At 39.2% G+C, this 14,918-nt stretch overlaps 1 protein-coding gene across 4 annotated transcripts in view; it reads right to left on the bottom strand.

Moving 5' to 3' along the window:
* Positions 1–14,918, bottom strand: part of DIP2 (disco-interacting protein 2) — a 64,858-nt gene that overhangs the window by 7,965 nt on the left and 41,975 nt on the right. For 3 of the 4 annotated variants that reach the window (XM_034983598.2, XM_034983601.2, XM_034983602.2), the window contains 12 exons: positions 13,800–14,009; positions 12,104–12,225; positions 11,534–11,834; positions 10,197–10,508; positions 7,875–8,067; positions 6,122–6,334; positions 4,024–4,193; positions 3,169–3,372; positions 2,480–2,701; positions 1,695–1,903; positions 450–681; positions 261–373 (listed from right to left, as the gene is read on the bottom strand). In XM_034983598.2, coding sequence (XP_034839489.1) covers positions 261–373; positions 450–681; positions 1,695–1,903; positions 2,480–2,701; positions 3,169–3,372; positions 4,024–4,193; positions 6,122–6,334; positions 7,875–8,067; positions 10,197–10,508; positions 11,534–11,834; positions 12,104–12,225; positions 13,800–14,009 — 2,501 coding nt within the window. The remainder of the gene's footprint in view (positions 1–260; positions 374–449; positions 682–1,694; positions 1,904–2,479; positions 2,702–3,168; positions 3,373–4,023; positions 4,194–6,121; positions 6,335–7,874; positions 8,068–10,196; positions 10,509–11,533; positions 11,835–12,103; positions 12,226–13,799; positions 14,010–14,918) is intronic. The other variant, XM_034983600.2, reaches the window with a different exon arrangement.

The raw sequence follows: 14,918 nt of genomic DNA, 5'->3' as shown, positions 1-14,918 counted from the left end.
CAGTTGGACTCGCACACGAAGGGTTCTGTACCATCATACATTTTAATATTTTTGATATACATGGCGGCCAATTTTGCTTATTTGTTGGTGTAGCAGCAATAGAAATACACATTTTGTGCAATATTTTAACTCTCTACCTATTACGGCTCATGAGATGCAGCCCGCTGACGACGGACGGAGGAGACAAGGGTCCCGTTGGCACCCTTCGGGTACAAACCCTAAAAAACGTTCTAATTTGGCTGGGTATGCGCTGCTCTTACCTTTCGAGCGGCGTCAGAGTCGTCGGTATACCCCATGTCACGACCCTGAGCAGAAGCTAGTCGATTGCCTTGAACCAAATTACCGACGATCACCGAGGCCGGGCCGACATCTGCTGGTGATACGAAATATTGTGTTAATTACTTTATCTCAAAAACAGAATAGATACGTAACGTGCTTGTCAAATGTACCTGAATGTATTTCCCTTGGCTTAGGCAAATTTGTGACGCAAGTGTGAGGGCACATGAGCACGTTGGCGGGGTGCAGAGTTCCTTCGAGGAAGCGCCGTTTACATTCACTGAGGTGTATACCGCCGAGAGGGGTTTTTGGGAGGTAGTTTGGTTGCACAAGCGCAAGGCAGTATATGCCCACTTGATGGATCGAGTCGACTGCTTGCAACACACGAGACATCCACTGGAAAGACTGGAAATAAAAAGATCATAAAATTCGGACTCAAGGAACTACGGGATAAATTTAGTCAAAAAAAAGTATGTGGCAGTATAATGGCCAAAATGTCTCAATGATAAAATATAGTTGAGACCCGCTTCACCCATACTAATATTATAAATGCGAAAGTGTGTCTGTCTGTCTGTCTGTCCGTCTGTCTGTCTGTCTGCTAGCCTTTCACGGCAAATCCGTTCAACCGATTTTGGCGAAATTTGGTACAGAGATATAGCTTGCATCCCGGGGAAGGACATAGGTTACTTTTTATCTCGGAAAATCAAAGTGTTCCTAAGGGATTTTTAAAAAACCTAAATCCACGCGGATGAAGTCGCGGGCATCATCTATTAATATTATAAACGAGGAAGTGTCTACGTGTTACATAAAAAATGGAAACTGACTAACTGCCATCACAAAGTACAGCTCAAACTGCTGGGTCTAGAAACTTTAAATTTGTCGAGTAGATTATTATCTGTTGTAGACTTCCACTAAGGAAGGATTTATAAAATAGAACCCCAGAAAACCCGGGTTGGGCCAGTTAGCCTGTTGTCTTAGGCACAAAATTTACCTATAAAATGGAGCTGGGACATAGTGCCTTCTTTATTACAAACTAAAACTCAGCTTTATTTACTTTTACGTGCGGGTGAAATTTGTGTGACATATTACGCAGGCATAGCCAGCTGCTATCGACGAGTCAGCCAGTTTTAGTCGTCCACACGCTTGCCAGTGCTTGTTGTTTGCTGCACCGTTATAATAATAATAATAATTCATAATTTATTGCAAAAATTCACGTGAATTGGTGTTACAAAATACTTTTTTTGGTAGCAGTGTATTACCAAATTTGGCGTGCAATGTTATTAAGTAGGTACAATAAATGACAATAATATGTACCTAATTTAAATAAGTCATCAATAATAATCACTACAAGAATATTGAATACAAAACAAAATAAAATACTGCGATTACAGATGGATGGTTAGAGGGATAACATATACCTCTTCCTCGCCGCAGTCGGGTCGTTGCTCGGCGACAATGCAGATGCGTTCGTCGCGTAGCACTCGCACGGAGAAAACTGCAATCCGACCTCTGTAGATGAACTTCATGGGCTCGACGGCGAGTACCGTGGCTATTATGTCGTCCATGTTGTGCTTGCGCCCCGTCACCGTCATGAGCCCGTCGCGAGAACCGCACACGAACACCAAGCCTAAAAACCAAATATAAGCATACATTTTGAGATTTCACTCGCTATTTTTGTGTGTCAACTGTCATACCAAAAGTAGGATTTTAGTCGTTATTTTAAAGGTAAACGGTACTTTTGACATGACAGGTGACACACAGAGCCAAAATGGCGAGTGAGATCTCAAAATATACCTACACACTATATCACAAGTTAAGATAAGCATGCCGCAATTGATTGTTATATTTGGCGCAATGTCACATAATTGCACGTTTCAAGCAATACATTAGCATCGATTTCAATATAAACATCGAAGCAAAACTAAATCTAAATGATTTACAGCCAAATAATCTCTCTTTATGCTTCAGAGCGGTGTTAGTGCTGTCTGATTTTTGATATCTTATCCATATTTACCAAATGTCAAAAAAACAGCTCTTAGAAATTGGCAGGCCATTTGGCCTCGGCGAGTGTAAAATTAAGTACTGGCAGGTATCCGGCCGTAAAATTAGTAATGCGATCTTTTTCATAATATTCTAAGTTAAGAATATTACAATAATTCTTGACGGGCAACATCCCGTAGTAAATAAATTATAATAAACTTACCACCAGGCCCAAGGAATCCAAGTAGACCACTCCGAATGTAGTGCTCTTCGCCAATTGGGTCCCCATCAGAGTCGAGCGGCTGAACGCGGAACACCGTGTTCGTGAGGCCCGGAAGGCCCCAGTAGCCGGACCCGGTCGCCCCGGACAGCACGCATATTTCACCCACTTCATCCGTCTTGCAAAGATATGCTGGACCTTCCATTTTCACAACCACGATTACGCCTGCACAAAGGAAAATTTATATAGTACTAGCTGATGCCCGCGACTTCGTACGCGTGAATTTAAGATTTTAAAAATCCCGCGGGAACTCTTTAATTTTCCGAGATCAAAAGTAGCCTATGTCCTTCCCCGGGATGGAAGCTATATCTATGCCAAATTTCATCAAACTCGGTTAAAGGGATGGGCCGTGAAAAGCTAGCAGACAGACAGACAGACAGACAGGCAGACAGACAGACGGACAGACAGACAGACAGACAGACACACTTTCGCATTTATAATATTAGTATGGATAGTTAAAGTACCTGGAGAGTGACATATAGGCTACTTTTTAAGCCGGGAAATTAAAAGTTGTCACGATACTTTTAAAGAGCTAAATCCACGTGGACAAACTCGCGGTAATAAGCTAGAGAAATTATAACGGTGTCTCGTTTTTCTGTGGAACCCTAAAAACGATTTATTTAGATACTCACACGATGGCATGACTTGTCCACAGTCCTGCAGCGTGAGTGAAGTGAGCGAGTTTTCTGCATCCACCCTGACGACGCCATACGAGAGGCCGGACATCGATAGCACGCCGCGTCCGGCGGACGACCCGCCGCGGCCGGCGCGGCGGACACAGACGGTTAACGACTCGCTGCTGCAAGCACACGGGCAAATGGCGTCGCCGCGTACCCCTGCCAATCAAACAACATTTTAAATTTTCAACCAACATATATGTATTTATCTTATCTACTCTTGTAAGAATATTAGCTCTCTTTGCGTGTTCTATCGCCTCTATAATGGGGAGTATTTCGAAGAGTTGTTTGATCTCATTCCACCCTCCTTTTTCTACAACCGCACCGCACGCCACCGCAAACAATTTCACCCTCACCACCTGCGTGTCTGGCGTACTTCGACCGCCCGTTGTGCCAGACCCTTCTTTCCACACACATGCAAACTGTGGAATCAACTCCCTTCGGCGGTGTTTCCATTAGATCACAACATTCCTATATGTGCCTACATATTTTGATGACCTCCCTGACGCAGTGGTGAGCACTGTAATCTTATAAATGAATGGGAGATCCCGGTTATAAAGGTTCAATTCCCTGCCTGAGAAATTGTCTCTGGTCTGGTTAAATACCATGGCCGTGGCTAGTGACCACCCTACCGGCAAAGCCGTGCTGCCAAGCAATTTAGCGTTCCGGTACGATGCTGTGTATAAACCGAAAACTACCATTCCCCTTTCCAAGTTAGCTCGCTTCCATCTTAGACTGTATCATCACTTATTACCAAGTGAGATTGCAGTCAAGTGTTAACTTGCAATGGAATTAAAAAAAAATACAAACCTTTACTTTGAAATACTGAAAGGAACTGATCGCACGACGACAAGGACCAAGGATTAGCACCATCTGCCACCAACAGCATCCTCAAGGAACTGAGTGAGATTTCTTTATGGTCCCGTGTAGCTAAGAGGCCCCAGTGTAGATCGCGTGACTTGACGATCGCTACTGACGCCCTGATGAATAGCGAAATTTAAATCAATAAACTATAAATAATATAAAATCAATCATTAATCTGTATATATAAGGAAAAGCGGACTTATTTATCAACGCACAGCTTAAACTACTGGACGGATTTGGCTGAAATTTGGTATGCAGATATGACATAACTATTATGACGTTAGACATTTGCTAAGAAAGGATTCTTGAAAATTAAATCCCTAAGGGGGTAAAATAGGAGTTTGAGGTTTGTGTAGTCCACGCGGACGATGTCGCGAGCATAAGCTAGTACATGTAAAAAGAAAAGTAGTTTAGGCGCTACAGTGGAACACACATAGATACAAACGACGTACAGACTGCTAAAACTATAACCCTTCCTTTTGGCTTCCCGTAGTCGGGTATAAATGGGTGATCACGTGACGTGAACTCACAACATGACCTATATAGTATAACTAGCTGACCCGGCAAACTTCGTACCGCCTAACAGTCGATTCTTTTTCAGGATTTTTTTAAAATTTTTCTCTCCGTAAGGACCGACCATTCCCGTACTTCAAGGAATATTATGAAAAAAGAATTAGCGAAATCGGTTCAGCTGTTCTCGAGATTTGCGATCAGCAACACATTCATCAATTCATTTTTATAATAGAGAAAATATATACCTATAATATTTACTGTTGGAACTGGGTGTAAACTAAATTGTTTATATTTAAATATTATATTCTTATTCTTATTTTTTCTAAAATCCTTTGTGTTACGTTCGATGACATATTTACTTACTTCAAATATATATATCAAACAGGACGTCCAAGTTTTTCTTTTTTACTGATATTTTTCCTATAAATTCTAAATATCCCAACATTTACTACAGCCTGTCGAGTGTCACTTCTCTTTAATTCATGATCATGACTCTGTTCGAGTGAATCATTACTTGAGCATGTTAGTCATGGAGCTGTTGACTCACAGTTGACTATTATCTCACAAAAATAAGCTTTGTTCTGAAAATGGTTTATTTTTAAGAATGATAAACTGATAAGTAATTTTGAATACAGATAAGATTTATAGTGTAGTATAGTGTAGTGTAGATTTATAAGGTTCCGTACCTTAAAAGAAAAAAGGAACCATTATATGTCGTGTCGGTCGATTCGGGGCAATCAAATCCTAAATGGTACTTTCCGTTGACCTAGATACCTATGCAAAAATCACTTCGACCCGTTGCTCCGTTGCGTGATTGAAGGACAAAGCATCAAACAAACACAGTTTACTTTTTAACCGACTTCAAAAAAAGGAGGAGGTTCTCAATTCGTCGGAATCTTTTTTTTTTTTTTTTTTATGTATGTTCCCCGATTACTTGAAAACGCCTGGACCGATTTTGAAAATTCTTTTTTGTTTGAAAGGGTATACTTCAAAGTTGGTCCCATTTCTGATGAACATCTTCGAAGATAGATACTGGAACTCCTCAACGGATAAGAGTAAATTGCTCGCGATCAGTGTAATAGCTTAGTAAACAGTAGATTTTTAACCTGTCATAGCATAATTCCATGGGGCCACTAAAAATTGTGAAATAAATTTTTTTTACAAAAAAAATAAAAACCGACTTCGTTACACAAACACTAAAAATTGAAAAATAATTTAATTTATTACCGAATATATTATGTATATACAAGAGTTAATATAGTTCCATAATAATATTTTTTGGGGTCGGTGCCAATGAGGTGCCATTGTGGAGTCCCATAAAAATATGAAGTCTAGACGATTCGCGCAGCTAAAGCTAATTGGCACCGGCACCAAAAAATATTATTATGGAACTATATTTACTCTTGTATACATAATATATTCGGTAATAAATTAAATTATTTTTCAATTTTTAGTGTTTGTGTAACGAAGTCGGTTTTTTTTTTTTTGTAAAAATTTTATAATATTAGTAGTGATTATAAATAACGCATACCTATATTTTGTGATCATATGCATCCACGAAGCCGGGCTGACTTTCATAAGAGCGTACGGTATGAATATGACGTGCATGCCGTTTAGAACACTCGCTAGCACCGCATGCCACAGCCCTGTCTCCCTTTTGAAGTCTAGGACACAGACCATGTGTTCCCCTTCAGTGTAATTGCAAGCTACGGAGAGCATTCGACAGTGTGATAACATTGACGACCTGAAACGAAAAAAATAGCAGTAGAAATATGTTGCTCTCAATAATTCTACGCCGCGCACCAGACACAGGTACAACATATTGAAAATTCCACCGTAAGCAATACGATATAAAGTTCACATTTCTATGCTTACTGTGAATCGAGTCGAAGTGTAGTCAGTGTCGATCTGTATTAGAAAATTCACACGATATAAATTCACATTTCTATGCTTTACTGCAAGTCTGCATTTCAGTCATTAAATATCACTTGCTTGATGAAGCAAAACATAGTAAGGAAACCTGCATGCCCGATATGTGTGATGTCTGCCAATCCGCATCAGGGTAGCATGGTGGACTATGTCATAAACCCTTCTCGTTTTGAGGAAGACCCGAATTCAATAGTGGGCCGGCGACGATGGGTTCAGATGATGATGCTGAACATAAACTAAACTGGCTGGCTGGGAATATAGTACAGTATTCGTATCTATTTAGTTTGCTAATGGGCATGATAACTAATAACAGATAGGAAAGGGTAAGGGAAACAAATAATTTGAACGGTATAAATTATTTTTATTGGTCAATAAGCGACCCCATGTCGTACCATTATTTTGAACAAATCTGTATCCGAAAAATTACGGATTATAGGTGAATTATGGCACAAACGACGAATAAAACTATTTTCAGCATATTCAGTTTTGTCAAGGGGAACATTTTCGTAAAAAGACGCGACTTACCAAAGACACGCTCATTTGGCCTCATCCCTACAGTTGTGATCAACACGCCAGTCGACGAATCGTCTACGTAAAGTCGCAAAGATACTTGCAAATTCATTTCACAAAACTCCAAACGCTCCCGTTGCTTAGCAACAAACGAACTCGATTTGAAACAGTGAATGCACAAAAGGCGAAATTCCTACGACAAGGGCCTGCGCACAGCAAATACCCATGTTTTATGAGAATGTTTTACAAGTCTATTAATATCTCTTTCGTCCGAGAGTTCTACAACAGCTTTACAAGCTTTTCTGCTGACACATAGATATTGCATAATTTATATACATCCGAAAACCGTTTCGTCGATGCTGTAAAAAATGATTTGCGTGTTTCATGATTTCAATTTGCTTTGGGGAGTTGTACAGGATTCGTCAGTTCGTCAGAATACGTTTTTAGGGTCTAGCTTTTTATTTTTGCAGCTATGATCATCGCGTCAATGCGTTTCAGCACAGGTTGAACATGCCTCGCCTCGCCTATTGCCACTTCAGCTTTGCAACCCGTTGAGCTATATTGGTCATAGAGATTTTCTGATTTGGTCACGACAATTTGGTTTGGACGGTTCTGCATTTCTGATTTGGTCATGTAGAAAAACGAACTTTTTATTTAATTCAAAATTCAAAACATTTATTCGTAATGCTTTTTTAAAATTAATTATCACCATTACATGATTGTATTATTATACGTAATACATAATTAATTCTTAAAACTATAGCTACAAGGGTTCCAAACGCACCCAGGTCTGAGATGAGCCCACAAGAAACTCAGCCGAGAGCTATTCATAAGAACACACTTACCTAGTAACGATGACGCCCATTGCGGAGCCGTCAGCGGCAGATGTGTGCTCAATGTGCGCCGGACCGTCCTCCGCGGGTCGCGGCGGCGGGATCCAGTCTCGCGGCGGCCTGGGAAGCTTCTCCGTCGACACCCATTGCAATGAGGGCCAGCCCCGAAACGACACCACGTCACCGGATGATGTTTTTGGTAAACCTGTTTAAAAATCCACGACTTCTTTCATTTTTATATACAATGATTTTTGAGACTTGACGTGACACTTGGTATGCCACACAATGCACGCTGTTTTGTACGGAAATCTTGGGGAGAGCGTTAAGGGTAAGCGATAACAACACGCGACACTGAATGCTGACCGTGCAATACTACAGTGTCGTATGTCGCGATCGCACTGGGTTACACTTATACACACTTATACCTAGTTACCTAGGTCAGTTTTAAACATTCGTCATTCAGGGTTCAATTAGGTCACTAGACGATAAGGAGTTTGCTGTCATTTTTCCAAAATGATGCAGGACTGACGATCAGAGTGAACTAGAGTGAGGAAACTCTCGGTTTGGATCTTATATCAATATCTCTCGAAGTGACGTGAAAACAAAGATACCTAGTCGTTTCATGTAGGTAGCATTTGACGCTAGGTAGGTAATAGTACACTGGTACCTACCTAGGTAGGTACCAGTGTAGGTGAAGCCTCGCCGTTCTGTTACAAGTTTTCTAACTTTCGTGAACTGTGCTACTATGTAATGCATAGACCGATGTTTCACATGACGAAATATATAATCTGGTAATAATTAACTAAAAGAAATTGATTGATGCAGAACCTATTCTCTAATGGCATTCTAAGAGTAGGTACATGCAGTAGCGCGTGCACAAGGTATCCCTATTCTGCTGTCTTGAGTCATCATTATTTACTTAGCAAAATTTATTAGCATTCGCAAGCGTAACCAGGCCATGATTTCCTCCTATATGTATTACGTCATGTGTCAACTCTGCGGGAACGTATAAGAACAGGTTCATTGAAAAAGAAACATTTCATTTTTTTAAGCAAACATACGCAATGTTTTTTTTGATTCGATGTCAAGTTAGCCCTTGACTGTAATGTTACTTGGTGGTACGTGACGATAGAGGAAAGAGGGCTAACCTGGAATGGTGTCAGTTATATTAAACGTACACTCTTAATAGGTATCTACGTAGGATCATACCGCAATGTCAAATCACCTCTAACAGACCTGTGCTAACTTAGAAATTATAATTTCATTAATTTTTCCTGCCTGTCGAACCATAGGTCTGACACTTATTAGACTGCAGTATTCATCTCTGTTCCCGGAAGTTGGTCAAATTGATTGCATTTTGAGTTTTCTCAGTTACACGGAAATTTTCAGTTGTAACGACTTCTGTCGCTGAAACCGTCTGTCGGAGTGTTGGCATAGTTATTGCCGCAGTACAAGTTTTAATTGGAAAACGCCCTAACTTTCAGAACGAAACAAGATAGGCACAAAAGGTACACAAAAATTATTATTATGCTACAAATATTTTATGCTGCAGTAAATTGATCGCTATTGGATTTAACAATAGGTCTGTGCCGAAAGCTTTCGAAATCCAAGATGTAAATTGCGAGAAATTATATCTTGTAAAATTTTAAAGCAAAATTCAAATTCCATATTGATTGCGACTGTGTGAGCTTGAAGCTATGGAAACTTTGAAATCAAATTAACACTCCCCTATCCGTCCAATCTGCAAAAAAAAGCTGTGATTGCTCACATTGTACACTGATCGCGACAATATAACTTCATACGCAGTGATATGGTTAATTTCAGTAGAAGTCATAAAAATTAGTTACTTAAATAAACAATTACATTAAAACTACATCTTGACATTGGTCAAGTATCATCGTGTCGGTCGCCGTTTAGTACGGCAGCGTTGCAGCATGTGGTCAACAGTACATATGTAAGGTGAAGTACAGTACTACTACTTTTATAAGTCGTATCGGCGTTTGCGCGGAAAGCGCAACCGACTCAAACCGAATGTATACCAATGAAATACAGACCTTATTGCTTGAAGTTAAGACGTACGTGTCGCTCATGATTAAACTAGTACAAAACATGGCGCGTAGGCAACAACCAATAGCGGATGGACGTGTGCTGTGATTGGCTAAGATATTTTCGCACCATTCAAAAAATAAGATTTCTGCGCAGGTACATCCACGTAACTTATAAAAGTGGTAAACTGATTTAACATTTTAGCCGTGTGCGGTACACAGGTTTGAAATCATCGTAAATGAAATTCTGGCAAAGTAACGTTAATTGTAAGTAGTAAAATGTACTAACCTTTCAAGCAAGCATCAGAAGTCAGCGCATATTGGATACCACAAGAGCCAAGCAGGAAGCCGACTTGTTGGAGGCCAGCGTCCCGTCTAGTCAATGGCACTTCTATGGGCACGGGAACGATGCCCGCTTGCAGACAGCCGTAAAAGGCGCACATGAAATTGATTGGGTCGTTGTTTGGGTACACTAACGCCACCCTGTCGCCGGGCTTAATTGAATTGTCCCCGGTGAGTGGACCGCCACTACTGCTTTTCGATGTGAATGTTCTATTCAATATTGCGTGTGCTATTTTCAGCGATCGGCTTAGGAGTTTTCCTGTTGAAAAACAAATATTCACCTTTCATTCGATAGTGTCTTTGAAATTTTTCACAAGTTGACGTGGAATTGTGCCAATATCAATTGAAAATTACAAGCTCCGATTTTATGGCTCACGCATCGGTACGGGTACATTTTAAAATGAATAAGGCCTAACGTAATTTCAGTGAGTCGATATTTTAAAATTTAACAATTTAGAGTCTGAGAAATGGATTCTTGATAAACAATAGAACAAGAGAAATGACTTAATGCGGTTAAGTTGTCGTACGAGCTTATAATTTAAGCATAAAGGGATTTTATAATAAAATACGAGTGCATTAGACAACGAAACAACTATTGGTAATTGAATGCTTTCAACATTAAAGTAGAGAGCAAAGTAAAAAGAAAATCCAACTAATAAGAATATAAATCTTCCATATTTTCAAAGTGATGAACATAAAACCTAAAATGCATTACTAGTGTTCAATGCAGTAAAACATTTGGAAAACATTCAGTACCACCAAAACCCTTTTTTCTACGGCCTAAAACAAGTACGCAGCGCAGACCTTTTTCTAACAATTCTTCTAATTAACTTATCTTCGAGCAAACGTCTATTAAATGTGCAGGAGAATTCCATGGGGTGGATGCCTAAAAAATGGCTGCTAGAAGGTAAAGTTATAACAAGTTGTTTTCTACATTTGCCATGAATTAGGTAGTCGTTCTTAATTGAGCACACGAATGTATGCAGGAGAATTTGAAAAGCCAACGCAATATTTTACCAAGAAGACCCGAACCTATTTAATTAGTAGAAAGGGCTAACGTCCTACAGACTCCAGGACTAATAATAATGTAATATTATATTATATTATAAATGTGAAAGTGTGGATGTTTGGATGTTTGTTACTCAATCACGCAAAAACGGCTGAACGGATTTGGATGAAATTTGGAATGGAGATAGATTACGCCCTGGATTAACACATAGGCTACTTTTTAACCCCGAAAAATCAAAGAGTTCCGTCAACGTCATCCATGTAACAACAACTTACCATATGTGAGTGAATTACTAAGTTTTCCATTGGGATCGAGTACAGTGGCGACGTTTGCTTTGAAAGAAGCTGTCCCGTATCTCTGTAACGCCGCCTCTAGGTTTCTCGGCAGACCGGCCGGCACCACAAGCTGTTCACCCACAGCCGGGGTCATGGTACCGCCTTCTGGTTTCGGCGCGTTTGGATCTTTCGGATTCGCTGCAATCTCCAATTCTATGTCGTCGTCTTCGTAGAATTCTGGTAACGGTCTGCGCTTAGGCCGCTTTAGTGTGTTAAGGAGTTGTTGTATTTTTGCTGACACCTGCAGATTTATAAACGAATCAAACATAGGTAATTAAGAGCTGATTATTCTATCGTCAAATAAACTTTGATTGATTTGACATAAATTAAAGATTCTCCATATTAAAACTGTGAAAACTTCATTTCTTTTATTATTTGGCATATTATTTGGCTACAAAGTAAGATTACCTTTTCATTGTAGTTCGCTTCTATCTTAGAACGCATCGTCTCCGCCAGGTGATATCGTAGCTACTAGAAAGAAGAAAATAAATAGAATAGTTTGTGGTTGACCTTCCATCTGCCGGTGCCAGTGCCAGTGTCTTCTGGTTGCGCGTAGCACTGCACGCGGTCGGCGATGTGGGCGCCACCACGACGCGCCCCTGACGTCGTGTGAGTTACATCAGGCTGAATATCTATTGACAAATGATTTTTACTTGGATCATTAAAGTATAAGATATGAAACGATGAGGTAGAAGAGTGGTTACAAAATCGGCGGTAAAAGTGGTGGGTAAAAGTGGTTAAGGTGACCCCGCACTCCGAATTTTCACCCAGCTATTTTTCTCGCAGAATTCTGTGACACATTGAAATTGTATTAAGCGGCACGCACTCGCGAAAAAACTACGCGCAAACTGTTTCATACAATATCCATGTAAGGGTATTATGCGGAAAAAATCGTGCGGTGAAACATTGCAGTGGGTGCTTACCCTTAAATAACTAACAACAGCAACAGCACGGCAACACGTCACATTTTACGCGCGCGCGACGGCGACCGACTGTAGTAACGTGGTTTCTTGATTACTTGATTTACAACTCGTATGAAGCTCGTTGGACACATGGACATCCGCGCTTTAGGCTTTAGGCTTTAGGCTTTTACGATCGTAAATGTATTATGAAATATATGTAGACGTTTGAATCCCACACTTTGTGTTTTGTATATAGTTGTACTACCGAATAATTTGATACTGACCACCGATGCCAAAGCTGGTACTCGGTAAACCTATCACGATACGCGCTCTGTTAAATGTCAAAGAATATCTTGAATTTATTTGTTCAGTTCTTAACCTTCAATATATATATATAAACAGATATACAGGCGGTACATTTAGGACAAACATCCTGTAAAAGACGAACAATGAAGAAACTATTATATTAACAGCTTAACAATACAACAAAAATAGAAGAATGACGGCTCTACGTAATAAAAGTAAACCATTTTTTTTATTAAACTCAGTCATCAAAGCTATTAAAATGTTTTTTGCCGTACTATAATATAAAGTAAAGTAGAGAAATTCAAGCACTTTAATTGGATTTAAAGAAAATTAGAAGATTCGTTGAACATTGAAGTTAGATTTCGCCAGCTTTGTGAGATGATTAAACTTTTGTATCCTTGGCGAGGTAATCTTGAGTCTAGCTCTACGTTTTCTGATCGCTAATAAAAAGTATGCTGAAAGAAATACTTCAGGGAACCGCCTACTTTGGAAGGAAAACTTTTGCAATAGCTCTAGATAATTTAATAACTTGTATCCGTGTTATCTAATCAAGACACTTCGTTCGTACGTGTCAGCATTTAACAAAGTCTGTTTATTTACTGCTGGAAGGCTGTTTCGCACGACTACTATGTGTTTTTTTTTTAATTTATAGACGAGCCCTAAAAGAGAAAAGTTCGATTCGTACTTGGCAGGTTTTTTTTGGTAACCCACACAAAACAAATAGTATTATGAGAATATTATGGAGAACTTTCAAGCATGCAGGTTTCCTCACGATGTTTTCCTTTACCGTTAGATTTACATACATACAATCTTTGTGCCGGTGTAACTTTGAAACTACACATGTTAACGGTAATATGACAAACCACAGATACAGATATTTATTTCTAGAACGTGTCTACAAAATTTAATTGAGTTTAATTGGTTAATATTCAATTTTTTTTTTATTTTAATTACCAACATAAAGAATGTTTAACAAATGAGAACCAGACTCTACTTACATGCCGGAAGATGTGTGATTTCTGACAAGTCAATCTCTGTCTTCTCCCTGGGTGTGTGTTTCTTCTCCCTTTGGTGGAGTAGCAGCGGAAGGGGGTGAGGATGTGCACGAGGGTGCGGCGCGGCGGGGCGACGAGCTGGTGGTGAACCTAGTTCGGGCGGCGGAGGCAGTTCCGAGTCACCAGCACACGAATCCTCGTCTGAACTTGAGGCTGATATAAAAACATTTTTTATCGTTCGCGTGTTCTTCAAATCTTAGAACTAACTTGTCAGTGAACCTTTTAAAAGAAAAAAAGAAAGGGTTTCGGTCTTTTAAAATCCCTTGGGAACTCTTTGATTTGTCGTGATACGAAAAGGGCCGTGAAAAGTAGCAGAAAGACAGCCATACTTTCAATACTAATATGAAAAAATTGATGTACAGAAATCGTCCATTTACAATTTAATTATAACTGTAGTTAGATAAAATAATGATGATTATTTCCGTTAGAACAATACAGACATTATAACCCCCAAATGCGCCAAATAGCTTAAAAAGCAATAGAACATACACAAAAATTATTATTTTTGCACAGAACGACTCCGTTACGGTTAAATAAGTTAATGAGTACTGTTTCCTAGCCTGTGTGAAAAGCTTGGCATTCAACACAAAGCTACCTAATTAATTAATTATTATTTATTATTCGTTAATCAAATTATATTCCAAAAACATATTTATAATTGAATACAATCATAACATTAGCTACAGCAGCGATTACATATTATTAATACTCACGGTTCTATAAATAAATAAACACGTACATACATACATGAGGAACTCGATATACTTATAACATTTTTAACTCTTCATACAATTCAAATCAACAAATAGGCATGTTGCAGCCCAGATATTATAATAACAAAGATGCACCTTACCGCTTACACTGACCTTAATTGTTCGGTAATATATTTTATATGATCAAATGTAGAAACAGAGGTAAATAAGATTTTTTTATGTAAAAACAAGTTTCCGTTTTATACTAAAATTTCGGATAGGTAAATGATAACTATATATAACAAGACGTTTGATTTGCGGAAGTCCATGATACGAAGCAAAAAGTTTTGTTTGACTCTACAGTCTACAC

This window comes from Maniola hyperantus, chromosome Z (assembly GCF_902806685.2).
Source record: "Maniola hyperantus chromosome Z, iAphHyp1.2, whole genome shotgun sequence".
NCBI lineage: Eukaryota > Metazoa > Arthropoda > Insecta > Lepidoptera > Nymphalidae > Maniola > Maniola hyperantus.
This window is presented reverse-complemented; position numbering and strand designations above follow the sequence as displayed.